This window comes from Trachypithecus francoisi, unplaced genomic scaffold (assembly GCF_009764315.1).
Source record: "Trachypithecus francoisi isolate TF-2019V2 unplaced genomic scaffold, Tfra_2.0 Lachesis_group13, whole genome shotgun sequence".
Taxonomy (NCBI): domain Eukaryota; kingdom Metazoa; phylum Chordata; class Mammalia; order Primates; family Cercopithecidae; genus Trachypithecus; species Trachypithecus francoisi.
The window spans coordinates 108,049,135-108,072,878 of NW_022681458.1; the positions used below are offsets into that span (position 1 = coordinate 108,049,135).

General features: G+C 39.8%; 1 protein-coding gene across 1 annotated transcript in view; it reads right to left on the reverse strand.

Annotated features, from left to right (window-relative positions):
- UBXN4 (UBX domain protein 4) overlaps positions 1-23,744 on the reverse strand; it is a 42,621-nt gene that overhangs the window by 5,228 nt on the left and 13,649 nt on the right. Inside the window, exons 6-11 of the mRNA XM_033231655.1 lie at positions 17,148-17,241; positions 11,049-11,103; positions 10,124-10,288; positions 8,389-8,516; positions 4,295-4,397; positions 1,525-1,656 (exon numbers count right to left, since the gene is read on the reverse strand). Of these exons, the coding sequence (XP_033087546.1) occupies positions 1,525-1,656; positions 4,295-4,397; positions 8,389-8,516; positions 10,124-10,288; positions 11,049-11,103; positions 17,148-17,241 (677 nt within the window). The remainder of the gene's footprint in view (positions 1-1,524; positions 1,657-4,294; positions 4,398-8,388; positions 8,517-10,123; positions 10,289-11,048; positions 11,104-17,147; positions 17,242-23,744) is intronic.

Sequence of the window (23,744 nt, forward strand, 5' to 3'; positions counted from 1 at the left end):
TAATTGCACAATACTATATATTATATATAATTGCACAATACTGTGTATTATATATACAATTGTATAGTACTGTGTATTATATATACACAATATTATAATTGCATAATACTGTATATTATATATACAATATAATTGCATAACACTGTATTATATACATTATAATTGCATAATACTGTGTATTATATATACAATATTATAATTGTATAATACTGTGTATATATATAATTGCATAATACTGTGTATTATATATAATTGCATAATACTGTGTATTATATATACAATATTATAATTGCATAATACTGTGTATTATATATACAATATCATAATTGCATACTGTATATTATATATACAATGTTATAATTGTATACTGTATATTATATATACAATATTGTAATTGTGTAATACTGTATATTAGATATACAATATTATAATTGTATAATACTCTATATTATATATACAATTGTATGTAATTGTATGTTATAATTATTTGGAGCTCTGTTTAAGAGAAATTATAATATACAAACTAGAAAGGAGTTCTCAGTGAAATGAGCCATTTTTTAAGAATATTAAACTTTTATAAGAAAAGTCTTTCTTGCTGATTAAAAAAATGGTTTAGGCCGGGTGCGGTGGCTCAAGCCTGTAATCCCAGCACTTTGGGAGGCTGAGACGGGCGGATCACGAGGTCAGGAGATCGAGACCATCCTGGCTAACACGGTGAAACCCCGTCTCTACTAAAAAAATACAAAAATCTAGCCGGGCGAGGTGGCGGGCACCTGTAGTCCCAGCTACTGCGGAGGCTGAGGCAGGAGAATGACGTAAAACCGGGAGGCGGAGCTTGCAGTGAGCTGAGATCCGGCCACTGCACTCCAGCCCGGGCTACAGAGTGAGACTCCGTCTCAAAAAAAAAAAAAAAATGGTTTAAACAATGAAATCCTGATTACTGGAGAGCTGTTTTGGGGTGGGGGACATGTCTAGTATAGAGCAAGAAAAATTATGTTAACCAGGACACAGAAGACCCAGGCTCTCATCCTAGTTATGGCACTTAAGGTAGGACCTTGGCAGCAGTCATTTAAGCTGTCTTCTTTTCTTCACCAGAGATTAAAATATTGTTGTGCAGATCAAATGGGATAATCTGTTTGAATATTCATGTTATTTTTATGTTAAAATAATTTTTTTTTTAAAACTTGGCAAACAGTAGAGCGTATATAAATAAAAGACACTAAGTGTGTGGATTAGGCTGATAATCTGCATTTCTTATTGTCTTCTATTGGTCTTTTTTTGTACACAAAAATATGTGAAGAAAAAAGTTGAAAATTAAACTATTTCATGTCTCACAAGTAATATCAGCAATACAAATAAAGCACAGGATAATGGAATCATAAATTCATCTAATTATTGGATAACTTGAATTTTAATTACCCACAGTATACCTCTGCACTTCCTTTCCCCTAATTGTAAGAAATGAAGAGTATGATAAACAGCTAATGATAAGAAGAGAAAAAAATGCATCTGTATTATACATACTGGCAGTAGTACCACCGAAGCGCTTGGGGCAAGTTCCAAATCCAGTAACTTCTTTTTATAATCTTCTTTGGTAAATTCCCTCCTGGGAAACATGGTTGCTAACGAAAAATTACCGTAAGTGTTGCCAACAGTCTGTAACATAAGTTTTAAAAACTTACAAGGGTGCCTTTAAAACTAAGATATTACATTACTCAGATGAATCCAAAATGACTGCTTTAATTAAAATTGCCTTAATTTTAAAAGTTCATTACATGTTAACTCAAAAAAAGGTATAAAATTGTGCTTCCAGCCCCTAAGCAGCTGAAAAGCTATCAAATCCAAACAGTTTTTAAACGCTTCTGTAACTCAAAGATGACCACAAAATAGCAAAATGTAGTTCCTAAAAACACAAATAAATTGAGTAAAAATGGACAACTGTGTATCTCCTTTAAGCACTGCTGCAGTTCATCATTAGGTTTTCACTATCCTTTGGCAAACTTACATTAATGTCTCATGAACACACATTTGGATTACAGGTAATCCCTATTAAGAATCTGGACTAGACCAGTATTTCCCTCATATATACCTTCAGGAAATGTAGCCTCCTCCTTGTCTCAAGGCACAAATAGTCCATAATCAACCTACATGATACACACAATCCCAGATCCAGGAACGTACAATGGGTAGCACCATAATTACCCTCACAATTTTAAGTCTCTATATACAAAAATCACTGTAAAATCTTAGACATCTGTGTATCTTTCCCTAGAAGATTCCAAAGAAGGAGATTAACTTGTTTTTTGTAGTTTTAATTTTTATTTTTTTACCCTCACTGTTATAAAGACATATAAAAATACAAAACTTGGTAACTGTAGTGAGGTGGAGTTGTTTTTGTTTTTTGTTTTTTTTTGAGACAGAGTCTCGCTCTGTCACCCAGGCTGGAGTGCAGTGGCGCGATCTCGGCTCACTGCAAGCTCCACCTCCCGGGTTCACGCCATTCTCCTGCCTCAGCCTCCCGAGTAGCTGGGACTACAGGTGCCCGCCACCACGCCTGGCTAATTTCTTGTATTTTTAGTAGAGACGGGGTTTCACCATGTTAGCCAGGATGGTCTCGATCTCCTGACTTCGTGATCTGCCCGTCTCGGCCTCCCAAAGTGCTGGGATTACAGGTGTCAGCCACCGCGCCCAGCCTGTTTTTTTTTTTTTGAGATGGAATCTTGCTCTGTCGCACAGACTTCAGTGCAGTGGTGCAATCTCAGCTCACTGCAACCTCTGCCTCCTGGGTTCAAGTGATTCTCCTGCCTCAGCCTCCCGAGTAGCTGGGATTACAGGCGCACACTACCACATCTGGCTAATTTTTGTATTTTTAGAATAGATGGGGTTTCACCATGTTGGTCAGGCTAGTCTTGAACTCCTGACCTCGTGATCCACCCACCTCGGCCTCCCAAAGTGCTGGGATTACAGGTGTGAGCTACCATGCCTGGCCTGAGGTGGAGTTTTAATAGGACAAATGTCAAAGATCTCTTTTTCCCATGTAGTCCCTTCTTTATTTACCTGTGGCAAAAGCAGTGAAACTCAGGATAGGGGACACATTGTGGGAGGCTCCAAGACAAAAGAAGAATGAAAGCGTCTATTTGGGACTGCTTCTACTGTAAAGCTTAGGGGGGAACAGTTTTAAAAATCAATGTTTACATTGTTTAGCCTAATTCACCAGTGCAAGAAGGTGAACAGCTTTTGAGGTGTCCTTCTCTTGAAACCTGTAAGTAAGAAGACCAAATGGGGGAGAAAAGGTCTGGCGGAAAGATCTGAATCCAACTCCCTAATTTTAACCTTGAAGTTATATATATGAAAAAAATACTGATACATATAATGAGCCTAGAACCCAAAGGACATCTGATACTCAGAATCCATTTTAATAAGGAATCAATCAGGAAATAAAAACAAATTGAAAACTACTTATATCTTAAGATATATATTCCATTCAGATTTTGAGTAAAGCCACCTTTTGGAAGTAAATTCCTGAAGAAGATACTATTGTCAATAAAGTTTACTGCCTCTTTTTGCTTAGCCAACAGGCAGATTGTAGGAAAATGACCAGCCCCTAAGCAATCTGTAGGAAATGGAGAGAAGACTGAGAAAAACTGCTTCCATTTCAGGGTAGTGGGACAACTCCATCACATTAGACCTTCGGGAAATCACTTGCTTGTCACTCCTCCAATGAGTCTACTAATCAGTGAAAAAAGTTCCCAGTGGCTGAGCTAGGTGGTTCACGCCTGTAATCCCAACACATTGCAAGGCTGAGGTGGGAGGAATGCTTGAGCCCAGGAGTTCAAGACCAGCCTGGCTACATGGTGAGGCCCTGTCTCTACAAAAAGTACAAAAATTAGCAAGGCATGGCAGTATCTGTAAGTTCCAGCTACTTGGGAGGCTGAGGTGGGAGGGTTGCTTGAGCCCAGGAGGTCGAGGCTGCAGGGAGCTGTGATCGCACCACTGCACTCCGGCCTAGGCAACACAGTGAGATCCTGTCTCAAAAAATTTTAAAGAAGAAAAGTTCCCAGGACCTATTGTACAGTATCAGCAAATTCCTACTTCTGCACACAAAGCAGATATGTTACTCCCATATGCACTAACACACAACAGAATTTCCACAATATCTCAGAGGTGTCTTGTGCCTCCCTCCCAGAGAGGTCACAATTTATTCACATTCAACTTCTGCTTTGAAATTTTCCCTTCCTACAATTTACTAAACTATATACATCTATTTTTACTACAACTCAAGACATAAATTTACCTGTGCAGCAAACTGCCTTGCCTCTTCTAGAGGAGCATCAGAAGGGAACTGATTTGTAAAGGAAGAACCATCAGGAAGACGGAATTGAATTCTTGCAACAGTGCTATCAAAAAAGAAAATTAAAATCACAATCTTCACGTCTATGTATTAACCATATCACTAAGTTACAGAAAATGGAAGTGGAAATGTGCAATGACAATAGTTTTTCCCACCATATCAGATCTTTTTATTTGTTAATAACTGCTTTACTGAGATTCATCTTAAAAAATTAACCCTTTTAGGCTAGGTGCCGTGGCTCACGCTTGTAATCCCAGCACTTTGGGAGTCCAAGGTGGGCAGATCACCTGAGGTCAGGAGTTCAAGACCAGCCAGGCCAACGTGGCGAAACCCTCTCTACTAAAAAATACAAAAATTAGCTGGGCATGGTGGTGTATGCCTGTAATCCCAGCTACTCAGGAAGCTGAGGCAGGGAGAATTGCTTGAACCCGGGAGGCATAGGTTGCAGTAAGCCGAGATCGCACCGCTGCACTCCAGCCTGGGCAACAGAGTGAGACTCCGTCTCAAACAAACAAAAATTAAGCCTTTTAAAGTGTACAATTCATTGGTTTTTAAATATATTCAGAATTGTGCAACTATCATCATTATCTAATTCCAGAACATTTGCATCATGCCAAAAAGGAACTCCAACCCCATTAGCAGTCACTCCCCATACCTCCCTCCTCCAGACCCTGGCAACCACTAATCTACTATGAATTTGTCTATTTTGGGCATATCATATAATAGAATCATACAGTATGTGACCTTTGTAACTTGTTTTTTTCATGGAAATTATATTTTCAAGGTTCACCCATGTTGTTGCATGTATCAGTTCTTATTCTTACTGCTAAAAAACTTTGTTGTATGAGATACAGTTTACACATTCTTCAGTTGCTGGACATTTGGGTTATTAACACATTTTAGCTATTTTGACTAATGCTGCTAGGAATACTCATGTACAAGTTTTTGTGTGGACGTTTTCAATTCTCTTGGATATAAACTGTTGTATAAACTGCTGCTGTAGAACTGCTGGGTCCTATAATAACACTATGCTTAACATTTTGTGTTATTAGCAAACTGTTTTCCAAGGTGGCTATATCATTTTACAATCCCACCAGTAACACAGAAAGGTTCCCAATTATCCACATCCTCACAAACACTTATTACTTTCTCTTTACATGTAGGCATACTTAGTGGGTGTGAAATAGTATCTCATGGCCGGGCGCAGTGGCTCAAGCCTGTAATCCCAGCACTTTGGGAGGCCGAGACGGGCGGATCACGAGGTCAGGAGATCGAGACCATCCTGGCTAACACGGTGAAACCCCGTCTCTACTAAAAATACAAAAAAACTAGACGGGCAAAGTGGCGGGCGCCTGTAGTCCCAGATACTCGGGAGGTTGAGGCAGGAGAATGGCGTAAACCCGGGAGGCGGAGCTTGCAGTGAGCTGAGATCTGGCCACTGCACTCCAGTCCGGGCGACAGAGCGAGACTCCACCTCAAAAAAAAAAAAAAAAAAAAAAAAGAAATAGTATCTCATTGTGGGTTTGACTTGATTTCCCCAATGCCTAATGATGTTGAACATCTTTTCATGCGCTTACTGGCCATTTGTGTATCTTCCTTAGAGAAATGTCTATTCAAATCCTTTCCACATATTTGAACCGGGTGTCTTTATAATTGAGTCATAGGCTCTTTTTATAATCTAAACACAAGTCTCTTATCAAATATATGATTTGCAAGTATTTTCTCCAATTCTATGGGTTGTTCTTTGCATTTTTTTTTTTTTTTTGAGACAGAGTCCCATTCTGTCACCCAGGCTGGAGCGCAGTGGCACGATCTCGGTTCACTACAACCTCTGCCTCCCTGGTTCAAGCGATTCTCATGCTTCAGCCTCTCGAGTAGCTGGGATTACAGGTGTGCACCACTATGCCTAGTTAATTTTTGTATTTTCAGTAGGGACGGGATTTTGCCATGTTGGCAAGGCTAGTTTTGAACTCAGGCCTGGCCTTAAGTGATCCGCCCGCCTCAGTCTTCCAAAGTGCTGGGATTACAGGCGTGAGCCACCACGCCCAGCTTTTCTTTTTGTTTGTTTGTTTGTTTGAGAGTCTCATTCTGTTGCCAAGCTGGAGTGCAGTGGCAATGGGCTCACTGCAACCTCCAACTCCCGGGTTCAAGTGATTCTCCTGCCTCAGCCTCCAAAGTAGCTGGGATTACAGGTATGTGCCACCATGCCCGGCTAATTTTTGTATTTTTAGTAGAGACGGGGTTTCACCGTGTGGGCCGGATGGTCTCGATCTCCTGACCTCATGATCCGCCCGCCTTGGCCTCCCAAAGTGCTGGGATTACAGGCGTGAGCCACCGCCCCCGGTCAGCTGTTTCTTGATGATATCCTTCAAAGCACAAGAGTTTTAAATTTTGATGAAGTCTGATTTATCTATTTTTAAATTTTGTTCCTGTGCTTTTAGTGCCATGTCTAACAATCTATTGGCTACTCCTAGATCACAAAAATATACTCCTCTTTTTTCCTCTAAGAATATATATTTTACACAGTTTTACTTTTTAGTAGATGATCCATTGAGTTAATTTTGTACGTGGTTGTGAGGTAAAGGTCCAAATTCATTATTTTGCATGTAGCTATTCAGTTGTCCAAGCACCTTTTGTTGAAAAGATTCTTCTTTCCCACTCAATAATCTTGGTACCCTTTTCAAAAATAAACAGTTCATAAATGTAAGGGTTTATTTCTAGAGACTCCATTCTATTACACTGGTCCATATGTTCATCTTGTATCATTACATCACTGTATAGCTTTGTAGTAAGTTTGAAAATCGGGAAGTATGAGTCATCCATCTTCATTTTCCAGATTAACTATTTTGTTTCTTGCATTTCCATATGAATTTTAGGTTTATAATTTATGGAAAAAAGGCAGCTGGAATTTTGGTAGGAACGTTGACTCTATAGATCAGTTTGGGGAGGATTATCATCTTAACAATATTAAGTATTCTTATCTATGAACATAGAATACTTTCCATGTATTTAGGTCTTAAATCTTTCAACAATGTTTTGTCATTTTTAGCACACAAATCTTACACTTTTGTTAAATTTATTACTTCATCATTTTTGGAAAATTATTTTTAAAAAATAATTTTTCTGATTACAAAATACTACTTGTTAACTGTCCAATATGGAAATATGAAAAGGCACAGAGAAGACAATAAGTATCAACCATAATCCAACTAGCAAGGTGTACTGGAAATCTAAACTTTTTTTGTCTTTTCAACATATTTTTGTTTTGGGAACTGCCTTCTTACCCTCCTATGTGTCATTCATTCTGGTATAATTATCAGTAACATTTCCCCCACCTCCTTCGCCACAAGGTTGGACATGTCACCTCCTCCAACCAGAGGGCCCACACATGTGGACACTGACTGGTCTGAAGGTGGCCACATGATCCAAACAGGGGCAATCGGAATTTTCATTCTCAATACAAGCATGAGAGAGAAAAGGTTAATCTCTTCTGTCTGGGATCATGAATTCAAGGTCCTGAAAGTGCCAGGAGGTGCTGGGCTCTCCTGACACCATGGAGAGTTTCTCTGAGAATGAAGCTAAAACAGAAGACACCAAGAATTAAAAAGAGAGAGAGAAATTTTAATGATATCCTTTAGATCGCTGGAAACAGCCACGCCTAACCAAATTCACCCTTGGATTTCTGAACTGCAGAGCCAACGTGTCTCCTCTTTTGCTTAAAACTATCTGATGGGGGATTCTGACAACTAAAGAATCCTACTACGTATGAGATAAACATTATATTCATTTGGTTACAAATCATTTCTGTCTTTGGAAAACAGATACTTATTGGGCCCTCTCTTAAAGTTATTTATGTAGTACTTTTTTAGTGTACACCAACACGAAATGATAGATATCATTGGGAGCTGTCAAATGAATCAATATGTCCCTCTGGAATTGACTGCTTATAACCACAGTACACATCAGTGTTAAAAACCGCCTATAATCATTCTCCTCAGCCCCTATGTGGAGAGATACTTCAGCATGAAATAAAGTACCTTCTTTCTCTTGCGTAAGATTCCCTCTTGACTTCCATTTCTGCCTGTTTGGCTAGCAAGGCAGCAGCTCTGGCAGCCTCTACTTCTTCCTTTGTCTTTGCAAAACGAGCAGCTCTCTCTGCACGGTCCTTTAAAACATCATTAAAAACCAATTAGCTTTACTGCCAGAATGGTCAATTCACACAATTCCAAACAGAAGTATGCATGGAATTCTTTTTTTTATTAAGAGACAGGGTCTTGCTCTGTCATCAAGGCTGGAGTGCAGTGGTACAATCACAGCTCACTGCAGCCTCTGAACACCTGGGCTCAAGCAATCCTCCCACCTCAGCTTCCAGAGTAGCTGGGACTACAGGTGCATGCCACCATACCCAGCTAATTTTTTTCTTTTCTTGTAGAGGTGGGGTCTCGCTTTGTTGCCCAGGCTGGTCTCGTACTCCCGGTTTCAAGCAATCCTTCCACCTCAGTCTCCCAAAATTCTGGGATGACAGTTGTGAGCCACTGTGCCTTCCTGCCTGAAATTCTCTAACACCATATGCGAACTTTAACATTCTGGAACTGTTATTTTTTAGTTTTATCAACTGTCAGAGACCAGAATTATTATTAAGGAAACAAGGACAGGAATTTGCTCATTATTGTATCTCCAAGACTGGAACGAGGTCTGGCACATAATAAATGCTCAACAAGGCTGGGCCTGTAATTCTAGCACTTTGGGAGGCCAACGTGGGTGGATCGCCTTAAGTCAGGAGTTCGAGACCAGCCTGACCAATGTGATGAAACCCCGTCTCTACTAAAAATACAAAAATTGGCCAGGCATGTTGGCATGTGCCTGTAATCCCAGCTACTTGGGAGGCTAAGACAGGAGAATTGCTTGAACTCGGGAGGCAGAGGTTGCAGTGAGCCGAGATTGCGCCATTGCACTCCAACCTGGGCAACAAGACTAAAACTCCATCTCAAAAATAAATAAATAATGAATGCTCAACCAAAACTTGTTGACTGACCAAATGAACAAAAAATATTAAGGTAGGGATGGTTTTCTTTCTTTTTTTTTGAGATGGAGTTTCGCTTTTTGTTGCCCAGGCTGGAATACAATAGCACGATGTCAGCCTACTGCAATTTCCACCTCCCGGGTTCAAGTGATTCTCCTGCCTCAGCCTCCCAAGTAGCTGGGATTACAGGCGCCCACCACCACACCCGACTAATTTTTGTATTTTTAGTAGAGACGGGTTTCAGCATGTTGGCCAGGCAAGTCTTGAACTCCCGATCTCAGGTGATCAGCCTGCCTCGGCCTCCCAAAGTGCTGGGATTACAGGCATGAGCCACACCTGGCGGGATGGTTTTAATATGTATTGCAGCTGATGAATTCTAAAAGCAATTGTTGCAAAGTAAGCTTTATGATGTGCCTAAGTCCTTTGAATGTTGCAAAAAAGTGTGCCTGTGACTAGAGAAGACTACTAGGTACTTAGCTTATTTTCTAGGGAATCTTTAAAAGCTGCTTTCTGAATGCTGATAAAAGTCATAAATTTAAAAAATATGAATAAAATTCACTTTGAAAAAAATCAACTCTAATTTTAATCTTAACTATTTTAATCCATTTACAATTTCTAAGAAAAGGAAGCTCATCATTGGTAGTCTATGAGTCACTAAAAACTATTTTTGTGTGCACAGTCTGGTAGTAATCTAAAGCTACTGTGCACAGAAAAACAATTTCATGAATGTCTGGAAATTTAAGACTTACCAATGCAATCTGCTGTTTTATACGTTCTCGAGCTGCCCTATCTTCTGCCTTTTCTCTGTTTCTTTCCTCCAACATTCTTTTTGTTAATTCTTCTTCTTGTTTTCTTTTATAATCCAACATTTCTTTTCCAGTTTTTCTCCTCTCAATTTCCTTCTTAATCTCTCTCTGAATTAAAGAAAAAGTTTTATGATCCAAAAACAACTTGAAAATCTGCCCCAGATATTTTGAATGTAAGGAAAACTGCAGTTAAAAAAATAAAACTTCATAAAATGTAAGTCTAGACGAATTTATTAATGGCATGGTTAATGGTCAAATGTCTATCAATCTACAAATCATTGCCAGTGGTCTATTAAGATAACAATGTAGTCAGCGTAAGTTGAAGGCAAGCATAATTACAGGCCTTTAGTCATGAGGTTCAATATATTACCCTTCAGGGACAAGATGGCAGTCATGTATTTGGCTTGAATGAAATGGTAACCTTCCTACATTAGAACTCCAAAGAAATGCTACACAGTTAGGTACATGTGGTGATAAAAATGAACCATGTGCTAGAATGCTTAACAGGAGAGGAAAAACTCAGCAAAATGTCTACACATTTTTTCACAAAAATGAACTAAAACTTTGTTCTGCCTCAAGCCAAACAATTTTAGCTCCAGTCCCTTTATTCTTAGTATAAAAAAATCATTGCAGAGGGGAAAAGCATGGTAGCAATTTACGAAAAGCATTCGTAGCAATTTACGAAAAGAACACAAAAAATGTATATCCTATGACTCTACTAGAGAAAACAGATAGGAATTATCTTCATAGTGCTGCAACACTGAACTAAAACTAGGAAGTCACCCTAGGCCTGCCACACTGAATAGAATAATCAATCATAACCTCAGTTAATGAGAGGATAAAACAATGCTAACTGCATGAACTTTACCTGTTCTTCCTCTTTTCTTTTCTCTTCTCTCCTTTCTTCAAGTTTTTTTGTTAGTCTGTATTAAAAAAACACACACACACACACACACACTAATTGAGACACATCATATTAATATAAAACATATTTAGGAGATGGATTAGCTAAAACAATTGGAGAAATAAAGAAACAAAAAGCAAGCAACAATTTATCTGCCTGGCTTCAGGCTCCTACAGAAATCCTGGAGTCAACGAGAGCCCATCAGAAGCCTAGCTTCAGTCTAAATGCCTCACTTCCCACTTATAATTAGTTTCCCTTTTTCCTTCTGATATACCTGACATTGACTTTAAAATCTACAAATACATTTTCAAGCAAATATATAAATCAGTGACTGATAAATGCTCTACTCCTTATATAAAAGTAAATAGCACTATAGTTAAAAAAAAAAAAGAAAAAAAACTGTAAAAATAAAAACAAAAACTTAAGGCCAGCAAATTATTAATACCAAATTACTAACACCAACTTGATTCTCAACTGTAAGAAGTTCATCAATTAAAAATGAATGGAGGCCAGGCACAGTGGCTCACACCTGTAATCCCAACACTTTGGGAGGTCAAGGTGGTTGAATCTCTTGAGCTAAAGACCAGCCTGAGCAACATGGCAAAACCCTGTCTATCGGGGCTGAGGTGAGAGAATTGCTTGAGCCGGGAGGTCGAGGCTGCAGTGAGCCACGTTCGCGCTACCACATTCCAGCCTGGGTGACAAAGGGAGACCCCTGTCTGAAATAGACAAACAAACAAATGGAGGCTGGGTGTGGTAGCTCACATCTGTAATCACAGCACTGCAGGAGGCTGAGGCAGGAGGACAGCCTAAGCCCTGGAGTTTGAAACCAGTATGGGCAACAACTTGAGACTCCATCTTTACAAAAAATAAAAAATTAGGCCAGGCACAGTGGCTCAAACCTGACTCAAACGGCCAGGAGGCAGAGGTTGCAGTGAGCCGAGATGATGCCACTATACTCCAGCCTGGGTGAGAGAGTGAGACTCTGCCTCAGAAAATAAATAAATGAATAAATAATACAAAATTAGCTGAGCATGGTAGCGTGCAATGTAATGAAATCCCATCTCAAAAACTAATAAAATAGGCCACACACGGTGGCTCATGCCTGTAATCCCAGCACTTTGGGAGGCCGAGCTGGGCAGATCATGAGGTCAAGAGTTTGAGACCAGCCTGACCAACATGGTGAAACCCTGTCTCCACTAAAAATACAAAAAATAGCCGGGCGTGGTGGCGTGCGCCTGTAATCCCAGCTTCTCAGGAGGCTGAGCCAGGAGAATCACTTGAACCCAGTAGACGGAGGTTGCAGTGAGCTGAGATGGCGCCACTGCACTCCAGCCTGGGCAACAGAGCGAGACTCCATCTCAAAAAAATAAAAAAATTAAAAAATAAAATAATGATTCTGAAATTAGACAGTGGTAATGGACGCACAACCTTGTGAATATACTAAAACTCACTGAATTGTACACTTTCAATTTCATGGTAGTGAATTATATTTCATTTTTTTAAATGAAAAATAGTATTTTCTCTGAAAGTGTTTGGTGTATACATTTAATAGAACTCAGCTGAACAATGTGTGCCAGCAATCAAAGGAGTGAGTACTCAAGGAATGTTGGAGACATGTCAAAAGGCCAGAAGACCCAATATGAAGGGGATTCCAACAAGTCAAATTTGGGGCAATTTGTGCACCAAAAAGAAGAGAGAAATGGATAGTAACACATGAGAAAAAAAAAAAAGCATCTGTGACATGTCTTAACTGCTAAGGGGAACTGTAAATTGGCCTAACCACTTTGGAAAGCTGTTTGATCAGTATCTGTAACCCAGAAATTCCCGCTTTTCATATATATGCCCAGAAGAAATGTGTACACATGTTCACCAAGACATATACAAGAATGTTCCTCATAGCAGTTCCATTCAAATAGCTCCAAACAGAAAACAATCCTAACACCCATCAATAGTAGAATGGATTAATAAATCATAGTAAAGTCAAATAGAATACTATAAAGTAGTGAGAGTGCACCAATTACTGCAACATGCAACATGGATAAGCCTCAAAATACAAAGCTAAACAAAGGAGATCAAACACAAAAATACATGTTGGATGATTCCATCACAAAGTTCACAAACAGACTAACCTACAGTGTTAGATTCAGGATAGTGATCATCTTACAGAGGGAATCCATAATTGGGAAGGGGCATAAGGAAAGCTGGTTAGGTACTGTTAATTTTCTTTTTTTTTTTTTTGAGACAAGGTCTCACTTTGTTGCCCAGAAGTGAAGTGGCATGATCTCGGCTCACTGCAACCTCTGCCTCCCGGGTTCAAGTGATTCTCCTACCTCAGACTTCTCAGTAGCTTGGGACTACAGATGCACACCACCACGCCCAGCTAATTTTTGTATTTTTAGTGGAGACAAGGTTGTACCATGTTGGCAAGGCTGGTCTCAAACTCCTGATCTCAAGTGACCCGCCCACCTCGGCCTCCCAAAGTGCTGGGATTACAGGTGTGAGCCACTGCGCCAGACGAGCACTGGTAATTTTCTATTCCTTCATCTGGGTGCTGGTGTCCAATAAGTAGTTTACTGGAAAAAGGCAGCGGGGGTGAGCAGATGGAAAGTAGAGGAGAAAGTGGATGAAAGCATTTCTCTACAGAAGAATGCTAGCTGATAATGTAGAAAAAATAGAATGAAGAAAATACCACATTTTTTTTTTTTTTTTTTTGAGATGGAGTCTTGCTCTGTCCCCCAGGCTGGAGTGCAGTGGCCGGATCTCAGCTCACTGCAAGCTCCGCCTCCCAGGTTTACGCCATTCTCCTGCCTCAGCCTCCTAAGTAGCTGGGACTACAGGCACCCGCCACCTCGCCCGGCTAGTTTTTTGTATTTTTTAGTAGAGACGGAGTTTCACTGGGTTAGGCAGGATGGTCTCGATCTCCTGACCTCGTGATCCGCCCGTCTCGGCCTCCCAAAATGCTGGGATTACAGGCTTGAGCCACCGCGCCTGGCCCACAATTTTTAAACATCAATGAAATAGGTGATTACAGCAAAAATCAATGAATGCCAAAACTAGTGGGTGAAAGTTTTTAAGCAGTAGGATATTTACCGTTTCAAAGAATCACCCCATAGACAACTTACGTATTAGAAAATGAAAAGGGTACCCAACAGATACTATCCGAACCAAATAAACTTTACATTTCCAATAACGCATACATCTGATATTACTTGTCTCCTGATATGAGTATGGAAAGGACAAAACATTATCTTGGTAATGTTCTTATCAGAGTTTAATCTGAATCTAATGACAGAACAGGGACCAGATCAAAGGACGTTGTAGAAACAACTAACTTAGACTCTTCAAAATGTCTAAATCATCAAAAATGCAAACAAGAATAGAAATGCCTTGGATTTAGAATCTAAACTAAATGCAATGAACAATCCTTGACTGGATCTTGAATCAAGGGAAAAAAAAGTTAAAAGGGCCATTATTGGAGCAACTGGGAAATCTGAATTTTAACAACAAATTAGATAATCTTATTTTATCAATTTAGAATTTCTCGAGTATGATAATGGTATTGTGTTTATATCTGAAAATATACACCATCTGAAAATGGTGTGTAAATGTATTTACAGACCATTTGTAGAATTTTCTTCTGAGAAATACAAATGCAAGTTTGTTTTAATCTGGGTGAAAAGCTACACTACATCTAATTTAGTAACAAATTGACTGTTCCATAACTTCTACATTTGGGCATTGACTTTTTTTTTTTTTTGGAGATGGATTTTTTTCTCTTGTTGCCCAGGCTGGAGTGCAATGGCATAATCTTAGCTCACTGCAATCTCTACCTCCTGGATTCAAGCAATTTTCCTGTCTCAGCCTCCCGAGTAGCTGAGATTACAGGCACCGACCACTATGTCCAGGTAATTTTTGTATTTTTAGTAGAGACAGGGTTTCACCATGTTGCTCATGCTGGTCTCAAACTCCTCACCTCAGTTGATCCACCTACCTCGGCCTCCCAAAGTGCTGGGATTCCAGGTGTGAGTCACTATGCCTGGCTGGCATCTACTTCTTTTTTTTTTTTGAGACGGAGTCTCGCTCTGTCGCCCAGGCTGGAGTGCAGTGGCCGGATCTCAGCTCACTGCAAGCTCCGCCTCCCGGGTTTACGCCATTCTCTCGCCTCAGCCTCCCGAGTAGCTGGGACTACAGGCGCCCGCCATCTCGCCCGGCTAATTTTTTGTATTTTTTTTAGTAGAGACGGGGTTTCACCGTGTTAGCCAGGATGGTCTCGATCTCCTGACCTCGTGATCCGCCCGTCTCGGCCTCCCAAAGTGCTGGGATTACAGGCTTGAGCCACCGCGCCCGGCCTGGCATCTACTTCTTAATGGTCACTATGCCTGCCTGGGTACCAGAAGGGGGCAGGACATGGGTCTGTGAGCACAGATCCTCCAGCCTAGGCTGGAGTCCTTGCTCAAAGCCCACAGACCCTCAGCCAATGTCTTCCTAGGAGATGCCTGCTGAGGTATCTAGGCATGAAGTGAAATTATGTCTGCAACTTTCAAATGAATCAGAAGAAAAAAAAAAGAAAAAAGTTGAAAGGTGGTCATTACACTATTTTTTCAACATTGAGGTTTGAAACTTATTCAAATAAAAAGACGAATTCATGGTACTATGTATTATCTTTGCCAGATAATTCTGTCCATTTTAAACATAATGACATGGCTGGGCATGGTGGCTCATGCCCGTAATTCCAGCACTTTGGGAGGCCGAGGTGGGAGGATCACCTGAAGTCAGGAGTTCGAGACCAGCTTGGTCAACATGGTGAAACCCCGTCTCTACTAAAAATACAAAAATGAGCCAGGCGTGGTGGTGGGCAACTGTAATCTCAGCTACTTGGGAGGCTGAGGCAGGCGAACTGCTTGAATTCAGGAGGTGGAGGTTGTAGTGAGCCGAGATTGTGCCAGGGTACTCCAGCTTGGGGGAAAGAGCAAAACTTCGTCGGGGGGCGGGGGGGAACTATAATGAAATAAACAAAATAATGTATTTTAACTAAAGATTCGTTAAAAGATTCCTATTTCACATCTGTTAGCTTTAATAAAACATTGCATATCCTGGCCGGACATGGTGGCTCAAGCCTGTAATTTTAGCACTTTGAGAGGCCAAGGCCAGTGGATCACCTGAGGCCAGGAGTTCGAGACCAGCCTGGCCAACATGGCAAAACCGTCTCTACCAAAAATTAGCCAGTCACGGTGGTGCACACCTGTAATCCCAGATACTCAGGAAGCTGAGGTATGAGGATTACTTGAACTGGGAGGAGGAGGTTGCCGTGAGCCGAGATCACACCACTGCACTCCAGCCTGGCAACAGAGCCAGACTTCATCTCAAAAACAAACAAACAAAAAACCATTAACAGGCCAGGTGCGGTGGCTCACGCCTGTAATCCCAGCACTTTGGGAGGCCAAGGCAAGCAGATCATCTGAAGTCAGGAGTTCAAGATCAGCCTGGCCAACATGGTGAAACCCTGTCACTACTAAATATACAAAAAAAATTAGCCGGGTGTGGTGGTGCACGTCTGTAATAAAAGACTATGATTTGACAATTATTGTATCATTAAAAATACTAGAAACTACCAAGAGTCAGAAATTTGTATCTGATTATTAGACCAACTAATGAAAAATGCCATTTAGTAGACACCCACTTACGCAGAACTCAAGCTCAGTACATAGTCATGAAATGAGTTGAAGTTCTTGCCCACCTGGAGCTTATTATCCTTATTATCCTTATGGCATAAAGAGATAAAAGCAGAAGTGACGGATGGAAACACCCATGTACCAAAATACCATTAAAAAGGGGATTCTTAGAATGATCAGACCAAAAGCTGACTGGTGACTTCAGACATACAGAAAAGTTTTACACTTAAGAGTGTAATGTTTAAGGATACAAATTAGGTGATCAAAAATTTCAACTCAGAATTCTAAAACTTCATTTGTATAACTTTAGTTTTAATTCAAATTAATGAAATAACTGAAAACCACTGTCTTTTTAAACAAAATGCTATTTGCAAAAAGAAGAGCAAACCTTTCCACTCTGATGCTGAGGTCCTCTGCAGCTCTCCGATCTGAGCATCCACTAGGCTCCTGAGAGGAAGTGGCATGGCCTGCACTTTCTCCTCCTTAATTATTAAATGAAAAGAAATAAGAACTGCATTTAATGCAACTTTTTAAAGGAATAAATCTAGGTTATAGCATCTGTTAATAATTTTGTATCTTAAGCATTATATATTTTCCCTAAAAATGGAGGAGTTAAATATGCTATTACTAATCCTAAAGTTTAGACGTGGATAAAACTGTTCACAAATAGAAATAAGGCAGTTACCGAGTTAAGATCACCAAGGTAAACGTCAGATGTAAAACATGAAGAAATACCAATCTGGCAGGAGGCATGCCTGGCTATGGGTAGGCTTCACTCTAGAGCAGTGCTGTCCAATATCTATATTGTCTAATACAGCAAACACTAGACACGCGGCTGTTGAACATCTAAAATGAGGTTACTGAAAGTGAGGGACAAATTTTAATTGTAACTAATTTTAATTAAAATGTGGCTGTGGCTATTGAGCAGTGAGCAATAGAGGCCAGGTTTGATCCTGGGTATGGCTCTAGACTTACACTGGTCCAAGGAATCTGCTTCTGCTGACCAGAGTGGTTCCTTAGAGGGCCTCTTTATGCTAGTTTTCCTTGAAGGATTTCCTGAAAGACAGACTTTTGTCCTGGCCTGCTCTAGAAGACCTCTATCATTCCCTTCCTTACAACTTGCCACCAACTTGATTCCTCTTTACAGTCAATGGCGAACAAGGACTCAGGAGCCACAAAGTCATTTCAGTAAGTTTCTTAATCCCTCTATACCTCATCAGTAAAATGGGGATAGTAACCTCACATGGTTGCTATAAGAAATACGTGTTAATACAAGTAAAATGCTTACAACTTAACTGAGACTGGCACATGGTAAGCATTTTTGTTACTACAGTAGTAGTAAAAATAATTAGTAGGACTAAGCAGAGACGAGGGTGCATATCTCTTCCCTCTCCCCATTCAGGGGCATAACTTAGGTAACTTGAAATCAACAAAGTGAGAGTATTTACACCTTGGAAATTAGCAAATACTACAAATATGGACCTTTGCTTCCACAGAGACTTCTGACAAACGTTTACCAGTGTATCACTGAATGCAACTCCTGGATAAGAAGTGGTAACCACTAGCAGCCAGTAGAGGCTCAACAGGAAATTAACCACCTTTCTTTAGCAAATAAAATGAATGCTGAGGACATGTCTTATTATCAGCAAAAATTTAACATCTTATGAAGATAACTTGTGGACAAGATAGGGGAAAAGTGTTGAATAAGAGTACAGTTAGGTGAATCTACGACTCATACTCAATGAGAAATGGATAGATGTTATATACAGGAAGATTTCCAATTGTATGTCACAGAGTTCTCTGTCTTTGGTATTTTTATAAGTGACTTGAAGATGTAAAATATAAATTTGTAACTTTTTTTTTCTGTGACAGGGTCTAGCTCTGTTGCCCAGACTGGAGAGCAGTGGCATGATCTTGGCTCACTGCAACCTCTGCCTCCTGGGATCAAGTCATCCTCCTACTTCAGCCTCCCTAGTAGCTGGGGCTACAAGTGCATGCTAACATGCCTGGCTAATTTTTGTATTTTGTGTAGAGACTGGGTTTTGTCACCCTGCCCAGGCTGGTCTTGAACTCCTGAGCTCAAGTAATCTTGGCCCCCCAAAGTACTGCAATCACAGGCATGAGTCATTGTACCTGGCCCATGTGTAACTTCATGGGTGACCCAAAATTGTGTGAAATAGCTTATTAACACTCATATTTAACTGCTAATTCCTAAATGAAAAATTCTAGGTCGGGTATGGTGGCTCACGCCTGTAGTCTCAGCACTTTGGGAGGCTGAGGTGGGTGGATCATTTGAGGTCAGGAGTTTGAGACCAGCCTGGCCCAACATGATGAAACCTCGTCACCACTAAAAATACAAAAATTAGCTGGGCATGGTTGTGGGTGCTTGTAATCCCAGCTACTTGGGAGGCTGAGACAGAAGAACCACTTGAATTTGGGAGGCAGAGGCTGCAGTGAGCCAAGATCGCACTACTGCACTCCAGCCTGGGTGACAGAGCAAGACTCTGTCTCAAAAGAAAAAAAAAAAATTTTTGGATTGAAAAAAACCCTCAATAAGCTAAAACAACTGATAAAAATAATAAAAATGTATTAAGAGAAGTTCTGCCTTTAGGCTTAAAATGCCAACTGGAATAACAGGCATAATGGATCTCCTGAGAGAAATATACATCATCATCTATAAAGTGGTCTTGTCAAAAAGAAGAACGAAGCTGACCTGATCAAGTCTGTAGCTTTACAAATTTAGAGGAATAAAGGGGACAGAGGAACATCTTACACAATTCCATGGGGATGCAGTAAAATCCAGAATGTGGAAAACTATAGGAAAAACTACCAGGGAGAGCAGAAATCTATATAATAAATTTAAAAACACATCAACCAATAGCAATATATCAAACTGAAAAAAAAGTGTAATATAAATATTGCCTAGATAATTGATGACAAAAAGGATTACTATGAAACTTTCTGGCTTGATAATAGTATTGTGGTTATTTTTTAAAATTTCTTATCTTTTAGATACTGATATTTTAAAAGATGAAAGCATATAAATGCCTGAGATTTGCTTCAAAATAACCTGGGAGAGATGGTCATACAGGGAGACAGATAACAAAAACCGACCAAATAACAGGAATCACTCACGCAGGATGATGAGTACCTCGAGTTCGTTATTCTGTTCTCTCTCTAGAAATGCTTGCAAATTTACATAATTAAAATTTATTTTGGCCAGGCATGGTGGCTCACGCCTGCAACCCCAGCACTTTGGGAGCTGAGGTGAGCGAGCGTATCACCTGAGGTCAGGAGTTCGAGACCAACCTGGCCAACACGGTGAAACCCCATCTCTATTAAAAATACAAAAATTAGCCAGGCGTGGTGGTGCATGCCTGTAATCCCAGCTACTCAGGAGGCTGAGACAGGAGAATTACTTGAACCCAGGAGGTGGAGGTTGCAGAGAGCTGAGATCACACCACCGCACTGCAGCCCGGGCAACAGAGTGAGACTCTGTCTCAAAAAAAAAAAAAAAAATTATTCTAAAAGGCAACTATATATAATCTTAAAAGATTTATATTCCTTCCTTATATTTTAGAGATACATACTGAAATATTTTACTTGAGATTTGTTCTAAATAAGTGGAAAAAGAAGAGGAGTGGAGAGCACAGATGAGAATACTGGCCATGAAGCTAGGCAACGGATTAATCAGATTTTCTTATACTATTTTTTTTTTTCTATTTCTGTATATGTTTGAAATTTTCCATAATAAAAAGTTTTGTTTGTTTGTTTGTTTGTTTTTTTAAGTTACAGGCCTGGATGCAATGGCTCATGCCTGTAATCCCAGCACTTTCAGAGGGCAAGGCAGGAGGATTACTGGAGGACAGGAGTTTGAGACAGACTAAGTAACATAGTGAGACCCCACCTCTGCAAAGAATATAATTTAAAAATTAGGCTGGGCGCGGTGGCTCATACCTATAATCCCAGCACTTTGGGAAGCCAAGGCAAGCAGATGACCTGAGGTCGGGAGTTTGAGACCAGCCTGATCAACATGGAGAAACCCATCCCTACTAAAAACACAAAATTAGCCGGGTGTGGTGGCGCATGCTTGAGAATCACTTGAACCCGGGAGGTGGAGGTTGTGGTGAGCCAAGATCGTGCCATTGCACTCCAGCCTGGGCAACAAGAGCAAAATTCCGTCTCAAAAAAAAAAAAAAAAAAAAAAAAATTTAGCCAGGTGTGGTGGTGCACACCTGGAGTCCTAGCTACTCAGGCAGCTGAAGCAGCAGGATCACGTGAGCCCAGGAGTTGGAGATTATAGTGAGCTGTGTTTCTGCCACCACGCTCCAGCCTGGGAGACAGAGCCAGACCCCGTCTCAAAAAAAAAAACAAAAAAAAACTTTTTTTTTTTAGACACAGGGTCTGGCTCTGTCACCCAGGATGGACTGCAGTGACATGATCACAGCTCACTGCAGTATCAACCTCCCCAGCTTAAGCAACCCTCCCATCTCTCAGCCTCCTAAATAGCTGAAATTACAGGCATGTACCACCACACCTGGCTAATTTTGGATTTTTGTAGAGACAAGAGTTTTGCCATGTTGTCCAGGCTGGTCTCGAACTCCTGGGCTCAAGCAATCTGCCCACCTTGGCCTGTCAAAGCACTGGGATTATAGGTGTGAACAACCACAACTGACCAAAAAAAAAAAAAAAATTTTGTAAGCTACAAAAAACTGAGATTAGAGCTGCTACTCACCTCAGATAAGCCAGAGCTTGCAGTTTTAGTCTAGCCAAGTTAACTGTCTACTAAAACAAAAACAACACTCTTCACAGGAATACAATGAAATCCAGAGTGTCTACGACAATGTACAAGATATAATCCAGCATTTTTTGACATATAAACAAAAAGGAAAATGTGGGCCGGGCGCAGTGGCTCAAGCCTGTAATCCCAGCACTTTGGGAGGCCGAGACGGGCGGATCACAAGGTCAGGAGATCGAGACCATCCTGGCTAACACGGTGAAACCCCGTCTCTACTAAAAGAATACAAAAAATTAGCCGGGCGAGATGGCGGGCGCCTGTAGTCCCAGCTACTCGGGAGGCTGAGGCGAGAGAATGGTGTAAACCCGGGAGGCGGAGCTTGCAGTGAGCTGAGATCCGGCCACTGCACTCCAGCCTGGGTGACAGAGCGAGACTCCGTCTCAAAAAAAAAAAAAAAAAAAAAAAAAAGGAAAATGTGACCCATTCTAAAGGGTAAATAAAGGTGATCAACACAAACCAATCCTCAGATGAGCTAGATATTGAAACTGTCAGACAAGGACTTTAAAGCAGCCATTATAACTCAAATGAGGAAAAGGGAAATACACTTGAAATGAATTAAAAGAATAAAACATAGATTAAGAGTACTCATTCTGCACAACTGTTGTAACTTATGAGTCAAAATGTTTCAAAATAAAAAGTTATAATAAGATAGAAATCCTAGAACTAAAAAAATGTATAACAGAATTTTATCTAAAATAAAAAATTCACTGGATGGGCTTAACATCAGAATGGAGATGATAAAGAGTCAGTGAACTTGTAGATCAACAGAATTATCCAATCCAAAGAAGAAGAAAAAATAAGAGTGAAAAAAATAAACCTGTGGGACAATATAATGAAGCCTAATATACATGTAATTCATTCCAGCAAGATATATGGACCAAAATTCCCAAACTTGGTGAAAGTCACACATTTACAGATGCAAGAAACTAGGCAAACCAAAAACAGGATAAATACAAAGAAAAATACACTTAGGCATATCGCAGTCAAATTGCTAAAAACCAAAGAAAGAAAGAAATCCTGAAAGCAGCCAGAGAAAACCAACATACTCCTTACAGGGAGGAACAATCAGAATTTGTGGAGACTTCTCATAGAACACTATGGTGGACAATACCTGTAACTGTAAACACAAAATTTTTATATCCAGCAAAAATATCCTTCCAGAATGAAGATGAAACAAAGTCATTTCCCATAAAGAAAACTCCAGACCTGTACAATAAGTAATGCTAAAGGAAAATTTTCAGGCTGAAGGAATATTATACCAGAGGGAAACACGTATCTATCTTCAAAACGGAATGAAGAATTTTGGAAATAATATATATCCAGGTAAATATAATTAAAGTAATTATTCTGTTGTAGACCTAAATGAACATCCATACAAATAGCTGTACTTCAAATACTCAAAACCTGTTATGTGTAACTCCACAAGGCAGCACTAATGTTAACAGGAAGTTATGGGGCATCAAATTTCAGCTCAATATAAGGAAGACTCTTTCTAAAAACTAGAGCTGTTCAACAACAGAACAGGTATCCTAGCAAGGTAATGAGCTTCCCATCATTGAATGCATTCAAATAAAAGCCTGATGATTATTTGTGTGGGATACTGGAGTAGAATCATCTTTTAGGACACTAATATTCTAACATCTTGATTTATCTACCCCTGGGTAGCCTAATACAAAGCTACATTACACCAAACAACTCCAACCACAATCCCAAAAATTCAGTATAAAATTTCTCTTTTGCCTTTTCTATGAGTTTACAGTCACACCTCTTCTACAAGCTCTATTTCATAATTATCTTTTACCTCTAATTAAAAAATATACATATAATACTATTTTCTTAAATTTATATAGCTTTTTACATGCTATAAAAACAATTCCAAATATAACACATTAGTTCATTTGAAACTTTCAGAATTCTCTAGGAAAGTAAGAGATTTATAAAACTGCTCAGTGTCATGACATTCCTTGAAGCATATAGGACAATAGCAGAAATCATAAATCAATTGCTCTGGATTGTTGACTATTTGGGAGTCAAGTTGACATTCACTGACTTTATCGTCTTCTGCTACTAAATGACACATGTGTACTTAATACAGTCCTTAAATTTTAAGCTAAATAAATGTGAAGAAAAATACATACAATATATTTATTTTTTAAATATTAATACTTAAATATTAAAATGCAGTGA